General features: G+C 40.0%; 1 protein-coding gene across 2 annotated transcripts in view; it reads right to left on the bottom strand.

Moving 5' to 3' along the window:
• LOC149772829 (nephrin-like) overlaps positions 1-27,158 on the bottom strand; it is a 267,846-nt gene that overhangs the window by 226,050 nt on the left and 14,638 nt on the right. For both annotated transcript variants that reach the window (XM_089947226.1, XM_089947227.1), the window contains one exon: positions 981-1,111. In XM_089947226.1, coding sequence (XP_089803352.1) covers positions 981-1,111 — 131 coding nt within the window. Of the gene's footprint in view, positions 1-980; positions 1,112-27,158 lie in introns of those variants that run through there.

The following is a 27,158-nucleotide window of genomic DNA, read 5'->3' as shown; positions in this document are numbered from 1 at the left end:
AAATTAAAGCTAGATACATGCATAGTAGAGCTGCAGAATAAGGTTGTATTTGTTTCATCTGACTCATTTTCAGGGCATTTCTTGAGCAAGATACAATAAAACAGAACAGTATCAGCCCGACTCCAAGTGCAAGCAATTCACTAGGATTGATAATTGTTGACTGTACAGAATTCATGTTGTTATGCAGAAATGAAACGGATAATAGATGGGTGTACAGATGGATGCACATCATAAAACTGTCCACTCTAATAAGGATAAGTCATATAATAATTGTCAGAAAAGGGCACAATTTGAGAATTTGCCTTATTTTGTTTATCAAAAGTTCCTTTTACAATATTACAATCGTTACAGCAAGACAACTACAGGGTTATAGGAAATATACTGCTCTTTGATTGTACCAACGGTATTGGATATGGAGAATGTGTACTAGTGCCATACAACTTTTTCAAAACAACGTGCCTTAAGTGCATGGATAAGCAAGTCTGAGATCGTATATATTGTTGATTGTAGCTGCCAGATGGCTAAACGTGTTCAATTTTAGAAGTTATAATGTCCAAAATGCATGCCTTAAAAGCACATACAATTCTGTTAACGCATTTGTGAGAAATTTCAAAGGTTTTAATATTATTTCACTAACATTTGTAATGGTTATAGTAAACTGCAATTATTTGCATAATAAAAATATTGTGGGTTTTGATGACAGAATCCATTTATTTAAAACAAATTGCCAAAAAAACTCATTTATATAATAAGTCAAGAGCAAATGTTACTGGAATATCAAAGGATATTAAATGAAACACAGGGTATATAAAGGAAGCATTATTTATTGACTTCAGTTGGTCTTTTTTAACAATGTGCTGCCTTTAATGTGGAAGATTTTATGTAGGTGCATATCAAATTTGGAGACTGTCAATACATGTACTACATATATCTTTTAGAAATTCTGGCTAATTCACAGATGTAATTTAAGCATCAATTACCTTGAAGTACCACTTGATAATTGAGGTAGGATATGAGCACCCATCTGTCTGGCATTGTAGGATAGTTTGAGATTCTGCAAGGTCGACTTCTTTGTCTCCTCCTTGAGTAAAGGACAAGCCACTTGGAAATGCTATATTGAAAAGATCAACCATAAAGTTTATGCTTTTCTAACTCCGTACATGAGTGGGTAGACTAAATATGTGTTATGGTCACATCTGGTTTTAATAGAGTTTGTCCCAAATCACTGAAAAAACAGCAAGCATAAATAAAAATGAATATCATTTTTATTTATGCATGCTGGTTTTATGGTGATTTGGTACAGGAGATATACTAATATATGCTTCATACATAGCTGGAATGATTTTTTTTTAAATTTGATTTTTTATCAAATTCATATCATTTCTATTAAATGTAACAACAGAAGCAATATCACCCTCACCAATGTGAATGCATGTCCCTGTAACATAGCAGTTGACAGAAGGAATGGAATAAGTGGTCCCGATGGACCAGATTGCTCATTGGTTTACACAATTTAACTGTTAACAATTTAAACTAAGCAAGTTTCTGCCGTACTGTAAGAACCTCCAACCTTTATAAATCAAAATTTGCATATATATATATATATATATATATACACACTCGCATTTAAAAGTCAACATATCTTTTGCTGAAAACCATATTCATGCATAATAGGGAAAACATTCATTTGGAGCAATATGCTGCTCGAAACCAACATAAAATATAAAAGGCACCAAATTGACATGATAAGTTCTCAGATTTTGTCAGGCATAATAGCCCATGTGGAATAGGTACAATCTCTGCCATGATAAGAAAAAAATTCTGCAATATTATTTCTTTGACATGCATTGGTAATACTAGCCATTCATAAAGTATGATACCTTTGTTGATCCAGCAATAATGGCTCTCCTCGGTGTAATCATGCACACTGAGCAAATAAACCCTGTACTCTGATGCAACTGAAGAAATACGCAGAGGGCATATACTTGTGCTATCACTAGCAACAAACAAAAATATATTATTTTGTATCTCAAATCTTGCATGTCATTCACTTGCACAAATAAGGCAACCGTATATGATGGGACACCGTATTTGTTAGGACACCATACATTTATTTTAAAAGTAATATTTTTTCAACTGTATGTTCTTGGACACTGTTTTTTTTTAGTCATAAGTTGTGGGACACCTTTTAAATCATTAGAAAATTACATGTCGGAAAATGCACTAAAACATAAATTTTATGAAAGAAAACTTTGAAAAAGAAAATGCTGTGAGTATAATGTTTGCTTACACTTTTTTTCCTAGACACAAATTTGCTAAGAACAAGAGCTCAGGTAAGAATGAATCGTTTGTGTATATGAGAACGAGATTTTTCTGTTCTAATTTATGCTTCAACAAATTTTTTTATATTAAATGCCAAGGTTTATTTGATGTTTGTGCTCGTTACATGACTTATTTCAGCAAAATAACTATTGATGAGCATAGTATAAACTATTCACTGTAATTACATAAAAATATATTCAGAAAAAGAGAGAGAGAAAAAAAGAGAGATATACCAGTAGATAGTGATGGTATAGCGGTATTGATAAACTTACTAATTCCGAAACCGAACAGCTTTTATTTACACAGCAGTAATATCTGACGTAATCCAAGTATATTGCAAACAAACTTTAATGCCGCTAATATATTTAATTTAAATCCATCAATCTGTCCACATTCTTAATTGCCCACCCAACCTCCTCAGGCTCAAAAGTAGTAAAGTGGGCCACCCTAGCGTCAATGGGAATTAGCATTACAGACCCCCCCCCGGGCCACTCTAGCGTCAAGGGAAAATTAACATGGAGAAAAATCGTGGGCCACTCTAGCGTCAAGGGGAATTTAACATGGGAAAAAATCGTGGGACTGTCTAGCGTCAAGGGAAATTGAATATGGGATTTTTTTCTTTTTAAAAAAAAAAAAATAAACAATTTTTTTTAAAAAGGGGGTAGGCAATTGAAAGTCATTCTCTTTTCGAGAAATATGGGTGGCCCTGAAAAGGGCCTTTGGCTTTCTTCTATTTCCTCCATTTCCTCATCCAGCCCCTAATCTTTCCCCAGATTCCTTTGTTCTTCTTCTTCTTTTCATTTTCCGGTATCCAGTCTGGGTGACCCATGGCTCTGAACTTGTTTTGGATTTTCATCTAATTGTTGTTAAGCTGCTCAAACTCTTCTTTTTTCTTTTTGTTTTCTTTTTCTTTTCTTTCTACAGTCCAAATGTCTTTTATTATCTTGACTTGTTCTCTCATCACTTTCCTCATCATCTCCTCTGCTTTCATCATTTGGTTTAAACCCCATTTCACATAGGACCACTCAGTCCACTCCAAAATATCTGTTAAAAAACACCTCACTTCAATAGCATAATCAAGGGCCTCTTTCAGTTTACCTACTTTCACATAGTCAAGTTGTATGAAGCCTCTTAACTTTTTAACCTCCTCTTCAATCATGTCCCCAATCAGATCCCTGGCAAGTTTTAGACTCGTCACTTGATTTTTGACAAAGTCCTTAGTAACTTCATGCATCCACTCCTTCTCTAGCCTTTCCACTACATAGGCTGCATCTGTCATCCAGTACCAACTATCCTTTAGCTCATTAAATAGTTCAATACTCATTTTCTTGGGTTCTTCCGTAGAATGGTGTGAACGACGAACCTTGTGGGTTCTTATAGTTAAAGTACGGACGTGAAGGAAAACATCCCCCTAAGACATAAAATTGATATTACCTAGATCATGACCAAACAACGCGCGGACGTGAAGGAAAACATCCCCCTACTTTTCTCATTTCATATAATATACTATCCACATAAGTGAAGCAACATTTAACAAACCCCAAATCTACTATTTACACACTCAAATCATTCAAACTAAATCCATAATCTACTATCCACACAATCGTACGTGATCCGTTACAAAACCCAAACTATACTCTCCACATACGCTAAGAAACAATAAACATGCCCATAATCTACTATTTACACAAACATATGTGAGCTCTTACAAACACAAACACAAACACAAACACATACCCTCACACTAGAAAAAAAAAGAGTCAGTGTTTATATTCACACTACTCTACCTACACACATTGGCAAATGGATAGTTATTTCTTTTCTAGAGTATTGGGTAGCCCTGAAAAGGGCTGGGTTTTTTTTAACTTCATGGACACCTGGTTAATGATGGCACCTTCCAGGCCTGGCGCCACATACACATCTTGTTCTCCAGTTGCTTTTTATTTTTTTTGGGGAGAGAGCAGAGGGAGGATAAATAGCTTCAGAATCCCAATTTTCTGTCTCTGGGATTCTGAAATTTCTTCTCTCCTTTTCCTCCTCTTCTTTGTTTCTTCTCTCCTCCTCCTCTTCTTTGTATCTTCTCTCCGCCTCTTCTTTGTATCTTCTCTCCTCCTCTTCTTTGTTTCTTCTTTCCTCCTCCTCTTTCATCCTTCCCTCTTCCACAATGGCCTCCGTGGCCAGTTCGTTCAACAGGCGCCTGGCATATTTCAGATGCACATGAAGTTCCAACAGTTTCGCTAGTCTGGTGTTCATTCTGGTGTTGATCAATCAACAAGGGTAGCTGGACTGCCGAACGAGTTTCAATTTATACTAAAAGTGCGGACGTGAAGGAAAACATCCCCCTAAAAACATAAAATTGATCTTACCTAGATCATGACCAAAAAACAACGCGCGGACCTAAAAGAAACAACACTCACTCACTTTTTTATACTTCCCATTCCTATTCTAAAATTTTGTTCATTAATCACTTCAATAGACTATTCACATACGCAAAGCAATCCAATCAAACCCCCAAATCTACTCTCCCCACACCTCAAACACCAAAAAAAAACAAAACATCATTTTAATCTACTATCCACACCAATGTACGTGAGCGGTTACAAACACAAACACACAAACACATACCCTCGCACTATTTTAAAAAAAGAGTCAGTGTTTATATTCACACTACTCTACCTACACACATTGGCAAATTGATGGTTATTTCTTTTCTAGAGTATTGGGGTAGCCCTGAAAAGGGCTGTTTTTTTTGTTTGCTATGGCAATCTTTTAGATTCTAAGAATGCGATGTCCTCTGAGGATAGACTTTCTGGTGATAGGTCTGTGTCTTCGGAAAGAGAAGAAGAACTCTTTGGTGTCGATACGACAATCGACAAAGCCTCTGTCAGGTTCAGGTTGCTGCTGCTGCTGCTGCTGTTGTTGTTGTTGCTGTTGCTGCTGTCTCTGAAGTCTGTACTTCTCTGTCCATTCTTCTTTCTCCCTGTTCACTTCTTCTCTGAAGAGCTCTTCTATCAGGTCTTCAGTGACTTTTAACATTCTCACATTCTCTATCTCTTCTGGCTTCGGTATCAGACTGTGTCTGACACTGTGCAAATTCACGTAGGCTTCATTTAGCTTAGCTAGTTTGGAGCACATCTTCGTAGGGGGATGAGTCGACAATGGATGGTTAGACTGGAAACTTCCCCGGTTCTTAAAGTCAAAGCGCGGACATGAAGGAAAACATCCCTCTAGGTTTTCGAGCCGCAACGTTCAATGAGTGTCATGAGATGGATAGTAAGAAGTCAAAGAGCATGAATCAAACATTCTTATAGCCAAACAAAAGACAAAGGCATTTTTTCAAAACACAACATTTTTTATTCAAAATCACTTAACACTAACCAACAACTCTAACATTTTTTAACAATAATCCAACCATATAACATCAAACATTTTTTTTCAAATCACAAACATTTTTTTCGATTCACACTCTACTTTAAACAGGGCTGACAACGTTGTGAATGAAATTGTGATTTCCACTGTTGGAAGTCATTAGGCCATTGATGGACACTACGTTTCCTAGCTTGAGACAAAAGATAAGCATAATGGTCACAAAACCATCCATCTACTTTCACATCGTTTCTAGAAGAAGAACGAGGATCAAAATGAGTCACTAAATGTTCTAAGGAATAACCCAGGCTGCGATGATGCAGAAAATACACACAGTACTGTCCACACACCAAGGAATCTGTGCCTTGTAATTTCACATTATTGAATCGGGTGGTTTGAGCATTTCTTCTCATAAAGTCGATGATATCGTCTTCCAAAGGGGGCAATCCGTACGAATCAAAATATTCCACACATCCTTCTTGAGGAAAGTAAATGGCTACCCATTGGGTTCCTGGGAGATGATTTTCGTACGTGTTGATCACATAAGCTTGATGGTCTTGAGGTTTGTGATGAGGGAGTTCATCTTTAGCACAGACGACAGGATTCCAAGAAGCCGTATACGAACTGTGGTTCAAAAGGTAATAAAGTTCCCAGGTATCCATTTGTGTGTGGTTTTTTTTCTTCTTCTTCACAGGTAATAATAAGTCATCAATTCGATCCTGACTTTTTGCTTGAAAATGTCTGACAAATAACCATTTCTTCGTTTCGTCTCCTCACTTTGATTCAGGAGAGCTTCGATACGATCGATCTCTTGAGTGGTTAATGGTGGACAGGAATGTTCACGCAAGTCTTTATACCACTGATGCAACACAACTTCGTCCGAGATGAGACTCCAAGCTTCGTCCAGATACTCATCCAATTTTTCTTCTTGACTCAGCATCAGGCATTTATCGTGTTGAATTTGACTGGGATGATCGTTTTGACATCCATAACTCTCTTTTTTGATCAATTCCATCATTTTTTCCACCAAGTGTTTGGCAAAACAGGAGACTAAATGGGCTTCTTGTTCTGGCCATCTTGACTTCATCATGATCACTTCTTCTTTTTCCACGGTCTCCTCACATTCCATCTCCAAAGTTTCTTTACTAGGTAAAGAGGGATAACAGTCTTCCATGGCTTCTAATAGTCTAGAATGACTTCTCTCAAACTGTTGATTTCTATGGTATTATCGAATTCTGCATACAGGATGACGTTCACCGTCTCTGTTAGATTTGTAGTAAACTGAATTTCCACATGAATCTGGCCAGATTTTATAGGGTGGAAATGTCCCTCGTCGCTGCCTTGGTCTGGAGTGAAATCGAAAGCCCACAAAGCGTAGCCTCCTGCATAATCCTCGTACGTAATGCCGTGACTGGTGTTGGTTCCTAACTGACCAGTGGCTTCGTACAGGGACAAGTACGACCTCAAGTAATTCTTCTTGTCAAAGTTAGGTTCGAAAGGTCGGGTACACAAGGTCTTGCCATCGCGAATGACTTCGATCTTGGACACGTCAAAGTGCTTAAAGTAGAAAGGATTTTTAGCCAAAGCTCCGTTGAAGGCTGCATTCTCGACGATACCAAGGATCAAACATTTGGGTAACTGTCCTTGGAACAGATGATCTTTGATCATGGATCGCAGCCCCGTAGGAATGGTGAAGGTTTTCACTTCCATGCGTCGTATGGGAAACTTGGCGGCCGTTCTGCTCAACGTCTGACTGATGTCGTTACCCACTTTAGGTAACACTTCCACGCATCGTACGTAGAGCCTGGCTTCCTCGATGACAGTTTTGCAAGCACTAGTACCTATCAAATGGAAAACGGCACTACTACGATTCAGTCTCAGGCGGAGATTCACTCCATTCAGCAAATACTTTTCTTGCAACCACATGTCCAAATGCAAACGATCCATCAGTTCTAAACTTTTGTTGGCTCCCATGATTCTGTCTCTTCGTTCTACAAATCCTGCATTGTGTTCTTTCTTTGTATCAATTTCGATTTCTTCAAACTGGCCTGCATCGTCAGCTTCCCATACCACACAGGCATTGAGATGAGTGTTCTTGGCGTCTATTCCGTACGTCAAGAGATTTTCCAGGTATGCTCGATAAGGCTAAGTATCCATGCTGCTACTGACTAGTTTGTTATTCAAGTACAAGTCCACTCCACTGAACAAGGAATGCATGAAATTGTTGACGGGAGCTATTACCTCATCACCATCTAAGGACGTATTATCCTCATCGACATTCAGGTACAAGTAACTGCTATTCAGATCGATGTAATCTTCGGGCTGTCCTTTGATTTCAAACTCGATGGGAGCTGAGGCTGTCAAAGAGGAGACGGGGTGAAATTCCACCCACTGGGATTCTTGCATGGTCATCATGGTGGGGGGCATGGCAAACAGATCCAGTTCCGACTTGGAACAAGCGCAAGACTCTCGGTGCATCATTTTTTTTTTCTGTTTGTTTTGTTCTTTCTCAATAATCGAAAACGTCTAAGTCTCGAACGGTTCTTCTTTTCTCGGCCTTTCTCGGTTTAGGTGTGTGAAGTCTGGTGAAAGGGTGTTTTTCTTCGTCGTCTCTTTCTGCCTTGTCCTTGCTGAATGCCTGACTCGGTAGCGTGCAGGGCATTTATAGGTGTGTCTCGTCGGCCTAAAATGTCTTTGCCTGTTTGCAGCAAGACATTTTTGCCTGCTCTCATGAAGGCTTCTTTAGGGTTTTGTTTGTCGATGATGACATTTTGGAGAAATTCTTTGCCTTGCGTCAGTGCCGCATCTTTTAAGGTGTGCAATCCGCATGTTACCATCGGTTTCAACACCGGGACCACCGAACGAAAGGCTGATTTTAACATGTCTCCTAAACCGTGTCCTCGCTGTCGAGCAACCCCTCGGTACACAGGATACATGACTTAAGAGTCGTGAGAGAACCGTTTTCGAAAATGGAGTTTCACTGTGACTTTTCCTTTGGTGAATGGAATATTTTGTCCCAAATCTCCTTTTATAGTAATGTTGACCGTGTCCAAATACGACTTGCTGACAGGTAAATAGTGAGGATGCACAAATTCGCGGTGGATGTGGTAAGTGTTTCCACCTTCCTCGTCAGCGAGCGTAGCAGAATCCACTTTGAAAGGAATGACACGCAGTAACGGCACAGAGGTTTGTCCCACCACGTTATACTCCACCACATCGGAGTACACAAACATCAAATTCAGTCCTTGGTTCAGTTCTACCGGGGTACGAAATAACTTGCTAGAAGAATCGTTGTCGTAAACGATGGGCAATTCGTTTTTCTTCATCATGACCATCCTCATGTCCATGTCCCCGCCCAACATGTCAAACAATTCAGGACAAAATAAGAAAGACAACATTTTGTGCCCCTCAGGAAATTTCATCAGGAAGCGACGAGCTGCTTTGTGGTACTCCAGGGTGACACTTTTTCTGACACTCTCCAAAGCTTTCAGAAACACGACATTAAACCTGGAGCTTATGGTGCTGACCAAATGTTGACCACTAAAATAATAGCCTGGGGGAATGATCAAACGATAGGTCGTCTTTTGAGTTTCTGGGTTATATATTTTGTTATCATATTTGATGTGGGTATTCAAGTACTGTTGCAATTGTTCGTCATGAACTTCCACGGAAAAAAATTTTGATTGGGAAGGACATTGAGGACTTGGGTCGGGTGAATGATTTCCACTAAAGCCACTTCCCAATGGGCTTCGTGATCTCACTCGATGGCCTGAGGGAATTTGGCCATGTAACAGCACAACGTGTTGTTGGGAAACACCTCCATGGAACTGTCACTGGGTAAGGTTAAGTAAAATTGGTTTTCGTAACTCATAATTCCAGAGTTCTGTGGCTGTCCGAGGGGTTACTGGAAGTCAGAGGAGTGTCTCCGCCCAAAATGGGGTTCTGACTGTGGTTGTTGTTGGAGTGGTGACTGGCACTGGCACTGGACACAAGGTTCCCATGGTTCCCGTTGGAAGAGAATTTCAGGGAGGGATTGGGAAGCAGGTAACCGATGCAACTGCTCAATAAAATGGTCCACAATTGTTTGTCTCCTTGTTGCAAACTCAAATTGGCAATGGTTGCCCCAATGACACAATACACCACGAAGATTTGGCAGAAAAAGACGATTTGCATTTTAGGCACACGTTCTCCACACGACACCCACGAAGGTTGTTTTTGTAAATCTTGCACAGAAGAACTAGGTGAAGGAGTGGTCGACGTAGCTGCGTCTGTGTGAAAGGGCATGATGGTCACTTCTTTTTATAGTCGATGACTTGCGAAGCGTCAATCCAAGAATCAAAACTGGTTGGATATCCTTTCCAACGTACTTTGACTTCTTTGACACGTCGTTTGCCTACTTTACGGGTTCTACGTTCGAGAATGCTTTCGATGTCGTACACGTCTTCTTTTTTGGTCACATGTTGTAACTCGGGCAAATAAAACGTTCCTTTGAGCACTTCTCCATTCATGTCTTCCAATTTATAGACGGCAGGATGACGGCCATGCACTCGTTCAGTGACACGAAACAATTTGGTCGTCCAGTTAGGTAAGTAACCTTTGTCGAAAGTGCATTTGGTTTTGCCAATGCGCACCCAATCTCCTATGACCAACTCTCCACTTTTCTTGGGGACAGCCCTCGTCGGGGACATACCAAACAGGTGCTCAAACACCAACACTTCATTGTCGGGAGTCACTTCTTGTGGGGCACGTCCGATGCCTCGATGGTAAGATTGGTTGTACGCTTGCACCAGGTGCGGTAAAATGTCGATGTACTTAGAGTGTGGTGATGCGTAAAATATTTCCACATGTGTTCTTTCAAAGTGCGTTGAAAATGTTCCACGATGCTGGCTTTGGTTTTGGGATTCTCGGTGGTAAAAATATGAATGTCACGTTTCTTTAATTCGTTTTGGAAAGCTTGGTTCAGAAATTCAGTGCCTTTGTCCATTTGCCATCAAAGAGGGTGACGACCACTTTGTTTCAACACCCGTTGCAGGGCTCGCACTAACTCGCTGCTGGATTTGGAAGTCAAGGGCACGACCCAGGCAAATTTGGAAAAGACGTCGATGACACAAAACAAATATTTATAGCCACGATTGTAGCTGGCCAAATGAGAGACATCGGCTAAATCGGCTTGCCATTGATGATCAATGCCTTCCACTCGGGTGCGACTTCTGGCAAACTTGCATCGAATGGGTTTGTGTAAAGTGTAGGTAGCTTGTTCTTGTAACCATCGTTGCACTTGAGGTAAACGGAGACTTTTCAGTCGAGTTTTGGCAGCACGATACAATTTTTGAACTCCTGCGTAACCTGCAGGATGGGAGGGATCGTAGTAAATGCTGGCTAAGACTTTTTCCATTTTTTGTGTGTTAATAAGTCACCCACTCTTCGGTGATGCTACTTTGGGTGGGTCGAAAGGGTGGTTTAGAAACGGATTTACGTGTCCGATGGGCTATGGGAGTAGAAGTCGAAGGTAGTGGTGGTGGAGGTGGCAATGGAATGGCTTTGGTCTTCTTTTCTTTTTTCACTTCTGGTTTCCCTTCTTTCTTTTTCACTTCTGTCGAAGGAGGAGTGGACATCATCTTTTTAACCCAAGCTTTCATTTCTTCTCGTTGGGGTGTGGGGGATGGGGTTAACAAGGATGCTGCAATCTTACTTGAAATGGGAGCTGCTGACGGTGTTCGAAACACTTCTCGCATTTCTTCTTCCTCAGGTCTTCATGGGGTAGCATCTCTGGTGATCCCTGCGGATAGTAGTAATGGTGGTGGTGGTGGTGGTAGTGATGATGGTGCTGGACTTTTCATCAAGGTCTTAAAATCTTTCAGAGTGGGTAGAGCTGTTTCGTCTAAAGCTTTCTGGTGAAAGAGTTGCAGTCGTTGCAAGAGTTGACCGTACTTTTGCGATTGTTCTGTTTCGGACAAATCTTGGTGATCCATCAAGGACTGCAATTCATGTTGTAACTGGGACATCTCGCTCAAATGGGGATTGGGAGGTAAATGCGGGGTGCGTTGTTCTTGCCAACGATGGTATTCCATCCATCGTTTGTAAGGCACTAAAGCTAGTTTTCGTCCTTCCATGGGGTTGTCAGGGGTCGATTCTGAGATCTTAGGACTTCCGTGGGCCTTTTTATCTTGCTTCCACCAGTCCTCCCAACATGGTTCCCAAGACTCCTTTCAGTAAGGGACCTAACAAGAGGGGTAAAATGCCTCCACGTTGGACTAACATCTTCTTCTTTTGACGAATGGGAATTTTCTTTTGAACCATTTGGCGAAGAAAGTGACGATGTTTACCTAAGCATTGTTTCTGGTGTTTGGACAAAGGGATCGTGCCTTTCAAGACGTTCAAACAACATTCGCACACGGTATCGATGACCTCTTTGGAGGCTGATTGAATGAGTTTTTTTCGTAGAGGTGGAGAAGCTTTGGACAGGACAGATAACATGTCCCCATGTTTGACTAAACGAGGAGGCAGTCCTTCCCTTTTCTTTCCTTGGGGTTTTCTAGTGGGTGACATCTTTGAGTCTTCAGGAATACCAAAAAACACTGATACCCTACTTGGTCACACACTTTTTTTATACTGGAACGCGTCTTGTCTTTACGTCGTATCAACTTCAGGACAGGCATGACACGTCGTGCAGGGGTATGCTACGGACTGAATCGAGCCAGTTCTTGCTTGGACAAATCCAGTAAACTTTGTAACATGCCCGATCTTTCTTGGACTTTGATTTTGGGAGAAGGTACTTTGTGAGCAGCAGCCACTGCCACTAAATTGGAGGGTCCTGCCACTGGGGAAGTTCTTTTTGGGGTCATCAACGGAGAAGTTCTTGGTGTGATCAACGTCTCCAAGTACTCTTCAGTTCTTGGTGTCATCAACAGAGAAGTGGATGAACGTGAGGCTGCCGGTGACCGTGTCACCGCCGTGGCAGGTCGTGGTTTGCAAGTGTAAAGTTGCGTCCTGGCTGAAGTACCTCTCTTGTGACTAGTTTTCTTCTGTGGACTTTTCTTTTTCTGGGGGCTTCTTTTCTTTTTCCGGGGTGGTGTCTGGTAAGAGGAGGGTCCCGCCACTGGAGAAGTTCTTCTTCATGGGAACCTGGTCTTTTTCTTCTTCTTCTTGGAGCTTCGTTTGACTTTTTTCTTGGGGAGAAGTTTGGGGGCATTAGGATCCCATCTTAAGAGAGAGCGAATGATGACCCCTCCTAGAGTACCGCTCCCTCCAGGTTTCAAAATGATTTGTTTTTTGGTTTGAGTGTCGATGTGGGGATCGGCCAATTGGACCAAAGCGACTTTGTTTCGATCAAAAAAGCGTTTGGTTTGATGAGGAATCTGAATGATTCCTTGGAGTAATTGACGTGCCGTCACCGTGAACCATCGTAAGACTTCTTTGAGACTAGCTTCTAAGACATGAGCTCATATTTATGGATTTTTTTCTTGACTGATGCCATACAAGGCACGAATCAATTTGACGGGAAGATGCGACTGAAGGGACGTCATGTTCACACTGTGTGAGACAGACGAAAAGGGTCTGAGGTTTTTATAGATTTTTTTGTGGAGTGAAGTTAAGTCGAGGACGGAGACGTGTACAGGACAGGCCCTCTGTCTTGGCACCAGTGGTGAAACAAGTGGGTACAAAATCGCAAATCCTCGGGAGTCGTAGGTTTCAAATCGACGAGTAAATAGTCGTGTGGCGTTTGAGTGGCATCGTCGTACGCCTGAGTCAGCCAAGGCATCCCTAACTGTTTGGCTAAGACTTGCACTTGCGATTTATCTCGAGGGCTTTTAAACAACACCACGTAATGCGTATTGAGACTGATGGTGCGATGGGCTTTACTTTGTTGAAACAAATTTTGGGTGATGTAAACGACACTGGCATGACGGTGATGCCCTTTGCGCGTGAACCACAGTTTAATTTCTTCTTCGTCTTCTCCTAACATGTCGTCGAAAATGACCAAATGGGTTTGACAGGAGTCAGAGATGATGCCGTCGTCTTCTTTAGGAATGCCTTCCACAAATACAATGGAATCGCCTTGACTTTCTCGCAAGAGGCTGTACGCTGATTGCCACTCTTTGTAACACCACATGATCCGCTGAGGTGGCTGTTCGATCAAACGTTTGACGAATTCGGTTTTGCCTGAACCGCTAGGTCCAGCAATGAGCATGTTAAAGGGATGGCGAAGATACAAAGCCTCCCAACTGGCACGATCTAAGTGTTCGTCGATGACTTTGACACTAGAGGAAGAGGGAGCAGAGACAGCAGAGGTAGCCATAGTGTGAGAAATGTCACTTGTGACACGAAAACAAACAAGACGAGAGTTTATATACTTTTTCCAGAACACGTTTATTGAATGTTTCAAACATGAATACGAAAGACAAAAATACATAAAAGCCAAAGGCTTAAGTACAAGAATAAAAGGCACATGATAACCATTAAAGTAAAATAAAAACAAGTGTCTGTACAGCAACATGTTTTGGGTAATGTTCTAACCAGTTCTATAGTAGGGGGTAAGGTCACACAAGTGTCCTCCTGAAAGGGTCTTTCAGGCCTGTCAACGACAGTCCCGTCCTCGGTGATGGGTTCTTCTGGCACCGTCACTAACACGGGTTGAAAAGTAACTTTTTTCCTTGAACAACTCTCGTGCATACTGGGCCACTTCTTGGGTCCAAGCCTCAAAATCCCATTCTTTCCAGGCACGGACATCTGTCCAATGGGGATGTAAGTCACAAGCTACACACACATCGTCATACACGTCTTCGGTAGCTAAAAGTTGACGAATCTTTTTTTCCCGTAGAGGTCGAGAAGTATCCAGATGAAAACGTAAAGCTTTGAGCAAAAGAAGTCTCTCGTGAACATTTAAAGGCACCACTTTCATGTTGAATGGGGTGGTAAATACTGTTCGTAAAGAGTCCACAAGGAATCGGCTGGTAAACGAAATCCCAGAAAACAAGTCACTAAGACACACACCACTTGTCGACCCAAATTGAATGGAAACAGTTCTCATAATAATTGATGGTAATGATCCACGGTTTGAATATGGTCATTGAGTTCCTTCCACGGAATCTGTTGGATTACATGTGATAAAAACCTCGGCATGACAGCCTGTCTTTATATTCTCTTTTTTTCGGATGCAATACACGTACTTTCTAGCCAGACATCTTCGTTCTCCAGTAGGAAATTTAAATGCTCCAAACTGTAACCTAAACTTCAAACTTTGTTTAGGAGTTTCCTCTTCCGTTAAGTGGATTCCACGTAAAATATATTTGTAATCCTTTAACTTGTCTTCCTCAATGCGTTGCACTAGGTGAATCTCGAAGTAACCAAAATTATGAACATTTCGATCATTGGCGACCTCAAACTTTTGAACAATGTCTGACCACTGAAACAATTTCTGACGAATCAGTTCTTTTATACCATTCAGGTACCAGTGGTTAAAGATCTGGTGACGTAATGCAATTGTTCTTTACATTTGACTTGTATTTTCACCAGCTCTCGGTAAATCCTTTCTCTCAACTCCTCAGGCAAGCCCAAAATGTTCTCTTGTAAAGTATCCATAAGTATATACACTGTTTTTGGAATCCTTGGGTGGTGGCCAATAGCCTCGTTTACCTTTGTGCCTGATGTAATATCCACTCATAATCAGTCTTCTTATACTTTGAAACAGACCATAATTTAAAAACGGTTCAATAACTTTGAGTTTGCGTTTCACTTGTATTTTGATCAGTTCTTGGTAAATGTGGTCTCTCAACTCCACAGGCAAGGCACGAATGTTCTCTAGCAAAGTATCCATGAATAGGTCATACTAAATCCTCTTTTGTCTGACACAAGAAATGTACTGTTTGCACAGACATGGTTTTAATTCATTGTCGAATCTAAATCGTTTCATCACTAATCTACACATTAAAATTCGTTCAGAAGTTTCGTCTTTCACTAAGTTGACATTGCGTAAAAGATGTTGGTAATTCGTTAACTCTTCCTATGGAATTGGATCCAGTACGTTTACAATGTAGTAAATAGAATCATCCATACCAAACCAATTCTTTTTATAACCAGGAGGTCGTTGATCAATGTCTGTCCAATGGAACAGTTTCAACTCAATCAGTCCTTGTATAGAATTCAGGTACCAGTGGTTCAAACACCGGTGACGTAACGGATGCAATTGTTCTTTACGTTTCATTTGTATTTTCACCAGCTCTCAGTAAATGCGTTCTCTCAACTCCACAGGCAAAGCACGAATGTTCTCGTGTAAAGTATCCATGAACAGATTATGGTAAGTTGCTTCAATGTCTCGGTCCCACTAAGGGTAAGTAATGACAATTCGGTGACCATCAAGCATGTTCTACGTAGGCCGAATCTTGCGGTTCCCAGTGGTGAAGTGACACACTGCAACTGAAGCACTTGACTTTATCTCCTTCGCCCAAGTAGAAAAATCCGGCTCTGGCTAATTCTTCGGGGGGTCGGGCCTCCCAGATACTTAGGCCATTTTCCTTTGAACGATTGAAGACGATTTTCAAAATCACAGTATTTTGACAAATGCACAGTAAACGAATATTCGTCTTTCACAGGTTCATTTCGATGAGGGTTGGGTGACATGAACAGGAGTTTGCTCAGGGCTGGATGACATCCATAGGTGGGTAGACATGAAGGTGAACATTCCCCTTTAAAACGAAACCCAGTAAAATGTCCAAGAGGACGAGCGGCATCACTTTCGCATCCCTCAGGTTTGACACGCACAGCATCACTTTCCATGATAGGGGTAGTGACACTAAAGTTTCCATGATGCTTTACGGCATCGCTAAGGTCACAACGTACAGCATCATACCCATCGCAAGGCTCACAATCGCATTCCACTTCAGAAGTCCCACACTTGAATTGTGCCTTTCTAAACAACTTGTTTCCTGTTTCTCTGAAAGTATTCATCTTGTTCGCTCGGTCTTGGTAGTCACAATGAACTATCGATCTTGCCTAGGGTTCCTTTTTATATACAGACCAATACCGACGTGTCCATACGGTAAGGTGAAATGATTGGGAAGTCGAACTCGCTTCTGGTACACGATTTGATAGACTTTTTCCAGGGGTCGACTGACGATGTGGTGAGTGGGTAAACGTACAATCTTGTTCGGTTGATAGGTGGTCACTTTAAAGTTTCCATCCTCTCCCGATTGCAAGGCTTCTTTCAATACCCCAAAGTTGACCACTCGACTGGTACGATAATTCAGAGTCAGTCCTTTCACTTTGCACGTCGTGTGCACTTCTCCTTGTTTGTCCCGATATTCGTAGCCGTAATTTTTGGGACCGCCACTGACGAAACTTAGAATCTTGTCGTCGGGATGCTCGTCTGTCCAGGCTTTGGTCTTCGGGAGTGTGACACCAGGACGGATAGCCGCTGGCTTCTTGCTTCAGTTTCAAAAAGGCATCCACGTAGTCGGCGAAAATGCCTTTCTGACTGGGGTCACCCTTGTGGTATTGTTGTGTCTTGGGAAAGTGGCAAATTTCGTACACTTCTAACAGTTGGTATCCCATGTCCAGAGCTTTGAACAATTCTACGCTGACCCAGGTTCCCGTCAAGGCACGTTCTTCCTGGGTGTGCTGACAAGGTTGGTCTTGGTTGCACGTTTCGGCACAAGTACGGCACAATGGAAACATCAGTTTGCCTTGGCAATGGTGAGGTAACACAGGATGGTACAAGTCCATGGGAGGCAAAACTTTACACTTGATCAGACCTTCGTATTGTCGAATGTTTTTCAGGTCGATGTGTTCCGTGAACAATTGTGGGTGCCCTACAGGAAAGCGACAATATTTGCACACGTAGGGATACAGCGAACACATGTCCAAGTATTTGATTTCTTCTCCTTTCTCTTCGTCGGCTTGGTACAGCAAACAGGCGGCATTGGTCCTTCCTCTGTACAAACTATCCCTCGGGTTCAGCGGGTCTATGAACTGGTAACTTTCCACGAGGCGTTTAAACTCTGGATCGGTTTTCATACGGTGATCGTACTCGCGTTCCCAGATTTCCACCACTTGGTATCCTTCCTGTTCCAGCTTTAGGCATCGCTGACAAGTGTCCTGGTACAAGTCTTCCATGGTTCATTGTAAAAACTGATTTTTAGTGCCACGGTCAGGGTAACAGACGGGACATCCGTGAAATAAGCAACCGTTAAACTCGTACACAATCTTGGGGTTTTCTAAGTCCCAGCCATCGACCGAATACGTTCCGATGGTCTTTTCACCCCCTCCGTTGCGGGCATGCTGAATCCACTTGTCTTCCTTCTCGCACAAGTAATGTAACCAACGTAGGGCTTTGACCGAGTATTGACGTTTGACATAGTGGGTCGTTTGAGGGCTGATGACACTACGGTGTTTTCAGGCATGAATCGTTGTCGATACGCTAAGGAACACGCTTTGGCAATGGTGCAAGCTTCTTTCAAAGGATCGACCCCTCCGTGGTCCATGAACAGTTCTCGAAATTTTCCACAGCAACGTCGTAAAATGTCCACGTCGGAACAACAATACTTTAGCATTTCTTCTTGAAAGTCGAAAGGGTCGGAGGCGTGAGCCTGGTACCAAGCGTAGAAAGCTTCTCGTTGTTCGGTACGCATGTTGTCGGGGTCGTAATAGTGAGCCTCAGGTAAATGGGGTAGAACAGCGTGTTGATTGGCTTCCGTACTGAAAAAGTGTGGAAAGTACCCTTTAGCCATTTCTGTCATTCCAAACGTTTTAGGCATTCAGCTCAAAGGCATGGCCAAGTAACTCATCGAATCTTTAAACTTGTCCCACTTGCATGAAAATGATTTTGGCTCCGTTCAAAGTCACTTTAGGACGCTCGGTGCCATGTTCCGTATAGTATCTCAAAAGAAACTGTCCATCGTATCCGGAGAAATTGTGAGCCATCACCGTGGCATGATGATGACAATCTCCGTAACGTTCGATGTCTTCTTGGCTCCACGTCTTGTCAATGGGGTCTAAGACCCATTGGGCAAAATCGGCTAGCGTGTTCGGTCCCCGAAAGATTTTTTCACGCCCTCCGGGAATCTTGCTGCAGTGAGGGCAATGACTAAAGATAGGTTCTTGAATGCACTTCTCGCACGCTCGATGAGCCACGCAGAAATTAGGAATGTGAATACCGGTCTCTTGCATGCATTTGAAATCAAAAAAGATGAAATTGCCTTTCTTCTTGTGACCGTCCTCTTTCTCTGGTGGGAGTTGGTATTTTTGCACGTAGCATTGGTGTTCCAAGTCCACGATGTGGTGACAAATGTGACATTTTTTCTTTCCTCGACATACGTGTGCCTTGGCATTATTGGTATGTATGCCTTGTCCACAGGTAGGGCACAATCTCAGCAGTTGACAAGCACATTTCTTCTGTGAACCTTGCGTCTTCAAATGTTGTTGGTAACAGGTAGGGCTGACAAACGTGCGCAGACAAGTTCGGATTGGTGAATGGACTCAATCCATTTCAATCCTTCCTCTACCTATAAATAAGCGCAGTTCACTGCATTGATTCACCTGTTCTCGTCGCTTCAAGATGTGGACCACAGTCGAATCATCCACCCTTTTGTCTTCAATGATGTTTAGGACGGACATGCTCATGTATGTCCGGTCCAAGTGGACCGTTGTCGACAAGTCAGACACCAGTCTGTGGATACGAAGAGTGTACGTAGAAAGACAAGGTTGCCTCAAGAGGACACTGATTTACGGCCCTCGAGTAAGACGCAGCTTGAGGACAAGAAGATGCCGCAGATGCCCTTTATGTTAATGGATACATTAACATAAACCCAAAGGCCCTTTTCAGGGCCACCCATATTTCTCGAAAAGAGAATGACTTTCAATTGCCTACCCCTTTTTTAAAAAAAAAATTTTTTTTTTTTTTTAAAAAAAAAAAAAAAATCCCATATTCAATTTGTTTATCTGTACTCTTAGTACGAGACATGTCATCATTTTCGTTGGAAAGGCCCTCTGCTGCTTTACGAATAAACTCTGTCCAGCTTTTTTACTCATGTCGGACCGGTTTATTTACACTGACGTCTAGTGGCTGTAGCTTGGAGGTGCATCCACTCAGAATAACTGCAGGCACAGTGTTACCCTTTCTCTTAACCTGTTTTACAGCACCTGTAATATGAGCCCGGAATGAATACAACACTAAAATAGATCATTCCTTTCCTGTATGTTTGAGATATATCTCTTTAATCCACTGCAGCTTCACCTCCTCATCAACCCAATCCTTCTCCTGCAAACGTATGATCCATCTTTTTGGTGCCTGAATATATTTTAGCTCCCTCATACCATGAAAAATGATCATTGGCTGCAACACATCTCCTGCTGCGGAAACTGCAAGTACTAAGGTTAGACGCTTTTTATCCACACAGTTATGCGAATTCTCACACTTTTAACATCTTTCTTTTCAAAAGTTTGTTTGGGAATGAGACCAAAGTACATAGGAGTTTCATCCATGTTAATTATCATCTTGTCTTTGAAATCGTCCTCTTCTCTTCTTGCCTTTATGAATTCGTGGAATAATTTTATTTTCTTCTGGGAGATGCTGGGCCATCGTTGTCCATGAACGAAGCACGAGGTTGTGTTGCTTTAAAAAACCTGTTGCCCAGTTCATACTGACTTCAAACTCAATTTCTGGATGTTCACTTGACACAAATTCCTTGGCATAGGCGCATATGGTATCCACACTAACAGGGATCTGCAGATCACATTGGACGAGAACCCACTTTGCACTTTTTCCATCTAACTCATTGCCATATGATACTGGTCTCCCACTCCTTACTAAATGTCCCCATTCATTCAGCTGCTAATAAAATCTATTTTGACCAATTTGCAATGGTTGATTTGGGGATTTTGAAATGTCTTGCTGCTACTCGAATTCCATGCAATTTTGAGAAATTTACAACTTCCTCTTTTTGCTTCAGTGTAAAGCGCTTGTAATGCCCTCGCCTGACATCATCATTTTTGTAGGCATCATCTCTCCTGACTGGGTCTCCAATTTCGTGTGTTTTTGCCACTGGTTCATTGTCTTTTACATCACACTCCTCCTCTCCAGCACACATTTTTCGTCGACCTACGGACCTCTTAGGTGAAGCTTTAGGCAATGCATTTTATTTCCATGCACAAGCCAAGGCCTTTTCACTACTTGAGTATTGCACTACAAACTTATCCATAATAGCGGAGATATATGTGGTTTATTTTGTTTCATTTTTATTCCCCTTTATATATGCTATGTACACGATAACAATGACTGCAAAGAATCACTTTTTGTGTAAATGTGTGAGAAGTTATCGTTTGAAAATGTTCCATTGTTTCTATTTATTTTCAAAATCCCAGTGAAAACCAGTAGAAAGAAATGAAAGGTGGCTTCCCCATGTCGACCAACTTTGTATATATATGTATTATAAAAATAAAAATCTCCATGCTAAAAGGAATCCAAAGTCTGCTTCCGGGGTCGGCTTGCTCTGTAATAAATTAAGCTTTGTATTTGATATCCTACCAGTAAGTTCAAACAATGAGTTTATGGCTGATACAAGGTGTGTTTATTCAACACCTGGGCATTCATTTATATGCCATCTGTAGTCATAACTGACACAAACGGGTATCGAGTTTTTCAGTGTAAATAGTATTGTTACAAGCCAGGGGTGTTTACTTGACCGAGTGGTTGTCAAACCCTGGCGCGATTCACACTAGAAGTCATAAGTTTACCCCAACTTTCCAAAGACTTCCATACAATTTCAGCAGTAAATTAGAAAGCCTGATGTGTCCGTTTTATACCTAAATTTTACTCTAATCAATGCAAGACCACAGATCTCACAACCTGCCAAATATCTATCAACTGCACATGTGCATGGCCAATCTTCATCAGGTTTCCATACCGCCAGCCGCTCACGCCATAGAAACTATACTAGTATCCCCTAACACTGGGAACTATTTTAACTCCGCCACCTTAGGCCAGTCAATGTATGCTTTCCAGGCACATTTTGCCAATATAACTGCACCACATTTGCCACCATGATGACATAAATGGTATATGCCGAGTCCCTTCTTATTTATTCCTTTGTGTAATTTACCGGTTTCCTACCGCAAATACTGCCACTGCAGTTACACCACCAATATACACCACTAGATTTTAATATTGACTCTCTTACTACAGGGACATTCATGCAGTTTTGACCTGAATTCACTACTAGTGAACCATGGCATCATGGAAACTCACTAACACTTCACTCTGTGACGTTTACTCCAACTAACTAGCTAATTATTTCGGGCTAAGGATATTTCCATTGTGCCAAATTCCAATAATCACACAAGTAATCACACAAATGTAAGAATTCCTTAAAACAGTGCACTATAACCAAATGCGCATACTCCAAATTTATTACAGTATACACATCATTAACTTGCTTTAATAATACATTTTGTAACCCATGGAATCAAAATGATTGTCATTTGTACTCACAATGAATGTATTTCTAATAATGATTTTTGTTTACGAGGTATTGTCATATTGTTACTCTGGATATAATACACTCTTGGTTATTTTATACCTTACACCGTGTCACACATGAATGGCATGTGCTTTCGAGTAATGGGGTTAATAATTCTCTCTCTCTCTCATTTGTATGTTTAATTTCCAGCATCCATTTTTCATTCTCATAACATTCAAACCTTTGATTACAACCAAACATGATTCATTTCTCAATATTTACGTCAATTACCAATGTGTTGTGTTGTCTAACGAAAGCAATAACATGATGGATGCATGTGCCACTTATATGGAGTTCGTGGATATATTTTTCCTTTAATAAAATGCCAATGTCGACCCAAAAAGTGAATAAATGATAACAGTACAAGGTCAGATTCTTTCATTTTATTATCAAATAAGCATTTTATTTATCTATTTTATTGTAGCATGCGGTGTGGCCGGTTGCACCGGGGGGGGGGAGGGGGTACAAATTGAACCCAATTTATTTCATTTCCTAAGTCTAAGTCTTGGGACACATGACATAGGTTTAAAAAAATGTCACCATAACTTCTGATCAACTCTAAGGCAAATAAATTAAAATAGTTTAAAGCCATGGGAATCTGCCCTGCATCAGCTCCTGTGATCACTATCAGGTCTCAAAATAAATCCATTTTCTTGATCAGCCAAATATGTGTGTCTATATATATATATATATATATATATATATATATATATATATATATATATATACACATGTGTGTTTGTGTGTGTGTGTGTGTCCTAATCATTTATACATGTAGAGTAAAGGAATCAAGTGAAAGGTATTCTCTGTGTATGAAAATCTTTGTGTCATTGATATGGTTCATAATGATGCAGTGAGATCGAAAGCTTGTAGTGAACTTAACATTGTAGTGTTAACATCTGAAGGTTGGTTCAAAGATGAGAAGCTAAGAATTATTTGCATGATGCTGATTTGGGTGATGAGTTCAAAAGGAAACAGACAAATACTGCAAACAATATGGAATTAGATGAAGCTGTGTACACCTGTTCTTATCTCTGGAAGAATTCTCAAGGCCTTTGCAGAGAAAATGCAAAATGTATCAATAATGACTGGCGATGTGGCAAAGCAAGGATGGATTGGAGCTTCCAACACTGGCATGAACATTTGGTGTTGATGAATCAGGCCATGATGTTTAAATTTATTTCTCGCAATGAATATATATCGTTTGGAGAAAGAAATCATGCTTAACTTTGAATGAACAATAAACAAGCATGTGTCAAATTCAACAAAACAATGTGAAGCTAACAAAAGCAAGCTACTGTTTTTTCATGTATTTTTTTCATACCCTTTAATTTTTCATACATATCACTCTGTATTTTTCCAAAAAAATCCACTAAATTATCAGACATAATTTCTATTAAGAAGATTTACGTTTGCAAACAAGATCGAAAATAGCATATTGCCATTTTGTTTTTACAAAACTTAATAATTAATTTTTGGTGAGAAAATACAATCATTGATGCATAGGTATGGGCGCCCACAGTATAGGTCAAGAGAGGTCACATGATCCCCCCCAAAAATCATACTGTAAATATATATATATATATATATATATATATATATATATATATATATATAAATTCCAACAAGTTTAATCATGCAAATGAAGCTGAAAATATGTCACAAGATTCTGTTCAAAACACTTAGTAAATATTAACTTTAGTTTCAGAATGCTTACTATACTAGCTCTCCTGGCCTCCCCCCTTGCAAAAAATCCTGCAGGCACCAATATGCGATGACAAGTTGATAAGAAATGGACAAACAGATCATATTTTTTAAATATTATCGTTGAATAGTTCTCCTTATTAAGTCCGTCACCGTAAAAAAACACCATGTGCATTTTAAAATGAGTTTTAAAATGAGTTCGGAAGACCTTTGATGTTTTCTTATCCAACAAAAATTACATCTCAGTACATGTTCAAGTGAAGATCACAGACCATTGGTCAACTAGTCTTACTGTTTCATTACAGTCGTACAAATGTAATATATAAAAACCTAGTCATTTTCTATAGTAAATATGAAAGTCAAAGACTCTGTTAAATCAATTTGTACATATGCATATACTATCTTTTAAGTGCTTATTCTATTTTGACTTGAATATAATTAACATTTTATTGCAAATCTATTCTACCATATACCCCACTACTATTTTTACTGGTGAGCTCGAATAACAAGTAATGTATATGACTGCTTGTCCTTATAACATCTGTTGTATTCATTTCCCTAAAGAGAGCCGCATTTCCCTACTGGCAGTCTCGCTGATTCGACCTCTTCTGTCGATTCTTGTCCTTTATCTGGTTTCAATTGGAATAACCAAAGCTCTAAGCATGTTTAATTATTTTGTAAATAACACTGCATAGCCATGTGGTTGCTGTGACAATGTACATCATAATTAAAACAAGAATGAATTGTTGATTTAGCGGTGTTTATTGATAATGGTAGGGTCATAATACATGACAATTATCACAATCATCAGGTAGGTTTTTTCTCCTTGCAAAAGCTACAAATAAAAACCACATTGAATAAATACGGTCTTGTACACTGACAAAATTTTGTTTCATCTCTCTCTCTCTTGCTCTCACACACATGCGCATTTGCACGTATTAACTAAAACTTGATTTCAAGTCCTTTATTTTTTATTGTAATTTGATAATGAGATTATTGTTGCTGTAAAAATACAAACTGCACTTAATGTTTTGACAATAAATAATACCCATAACTAATACATGTTCAAACCATCTTAATCATTTTGCCAACATTACACAACATAACAGCTACATATTGTCTAAAGTCTAAATGCAGACGAGCTTGCACACACTTGAATTAAGAGCAGAATGAGACAGAAAACATATGTTTACATTGTTCATTTGTAACATTAGGTTGTCGAGTAGGGTGTGTTCTGTAGAACTTGTTCAAGTACGATCCTTTTATTTTTCATAAATGGTCAGTACCACCAAATGATAATTATTTATTTTACATATGATTTTTCGTACACTGAATTTAATAATTATTTTTTTGTGTATGAAAAATAACATGAAATATGGTACGCCTTTATAAAGAGATATTTATTCAGTGAATTTTAACACATAAAACAAGTATTCAACAATGTAACCAGCAACCCCCCACTCAGTGTTCAGTTACCCAACATTTTCAAGCTGTGAAAGCTAGCTATGCATATGCTCCTTTAGAAGGAAGCACACAAAAATATCCATAAACAGATAAGGAAAAAGTATGCTCAAACATAATAAACATATTAATATTTATTCAACAAGATTTTGATTTCAGTAGAGCTCTAAAAGGTGGATCAGGAAGAAAGAGAGACAGATATTTGAAGTGTTAGGTAAATATTGAACTATGGCAATTCCTCCTCCCCCTTCTTTGTTACTACTCCCCACTTCTTTTGGTGGCAAAGGAAAAGTCCCCCTTAAGATCAAATATTGGCAGCATCTCTCATTAAATTGTACATGGGGAACAAATTTGGAATTTCTCTTTTAATGCAGAGATATTTAACTAGTGAATAAAGGTGATGATTGAATAAATGAAATTAGCAAAGAATCAGCAAGGGGGAAGATTTTAACTGCTCAAGTTTATCACATTGTGTAATTTTTTAAAGTTATAGAACAGAACAGGGTGTTGTCAATAGTTTTCCTTCTTGACTAACAAATACAAGTAACTATGACTGGAGCAGTCATTTGCTTCTGCAGGAAGTACAATTTTGTTGGTAGTCATTCTCATTTCCCTTGCACGGATTTGTTCTAGATGAGATTTTCTTTACCAGAGGAAATTGCTTTATTACTTTTGTTTTAAAGATAACATCGTAATGTCTTCCAAGTTTAAAGATAACATCGTAATGTCTTCCAAGTTTAAGTGAGACATGAAATTGGTAATTAGATGTTTTCAAAGCATTTATGCCATGCAAAACAAAAGGCCTAGTGGCTAAAGTGAGTTCAATGGAGCCACCATTAAACAGCCTAAAATGTTGAATAAAACTCACTGACAACCAACAGGTTGTCTGTTTCAAAGTACTTTTGTTTTCTTGTGATCTATGATAACTGCATATAAATGTATAACTATTATCACTATCTGTAATCTGCATACTGGAAATACAACCAGTATGTCAACATACATAAAGGGACACGACCTACCTTCCAAAGATGAAAAGACCAAGTTCATATGTATATCGTTATGTATCATATCGCAGGCAGTGTATCGTGAATCGAATCCATACGTGGCACATGTGTATCATTTCACCCCTAAATAACATATTAAGGGATACTGCAAATCAGATCATTCTGGGATTATATTTATTATATTAGTGTGTGACATAACAGAATTTGGGTCACATAACTGTATTTAAAATATCAAGCATCATATATTTCTTTAAAAATAGAATCCATGTAATAATATGATCATATTTTCAACTGGTTTTATCTTAATTTTTGTTTTTGTTTTGTAAATTTACCGTACATTATGAATCTAATTTGGCATTTTTATTTCTCTAATGTTTAACTCTGACCCATGGAGAAGTCATCCTTCAGACAGCTCTGACTTGCCAAATACACCCCAACTTATAGGCAGTACAAAAAGAAATAAACTTTTGTATTTCATAAAATGAGGGAGTGTGGTCAACTTATAATCGAGTATATACTGTAGTTTAGAAGGGTAATGGTAACAAACATGTGCTAACAGACAGATTGCAGATGAGATGGACAATGGGCCAGTCTAGAGATAATAATACTTTATTTACAGAAGGTAATTGTTGTTGTTGTAGGGTTTAACGCCATTTTTCAGCACACAATAGGCTATACATGGCGGCCAGTATTAATGGTGGAGGAAGAACCCAGGAAAACCTCGGAAAGAACCACCGACCCACGAGAAGCTACTGGCAAGCTTTCTCACATACCCACATTGGCTGAATCC

Source organism: Sinohyriopsis cumingii, unplaced genomic scaffold (genome assembly GCF_028554795.1).
Source record: "Sinohyriopsis cumingii isolate HCF-2022 unplaced genomic scaffold, ASM2855479v2 utg001110l, whole genome shotgun sequence".
In the NCBI taxonomy this organism is placed as follows: domain Eukaryota; kingdom Metazoa; phylum Mollusca; class Bivalvia; order Unionida; family Unionidae; genus Sinohyriopsis; species Sinohyriopsis cumingii.
This window is presented reverse-complemented; position numbering and strand designations above follow the sequence as displayed.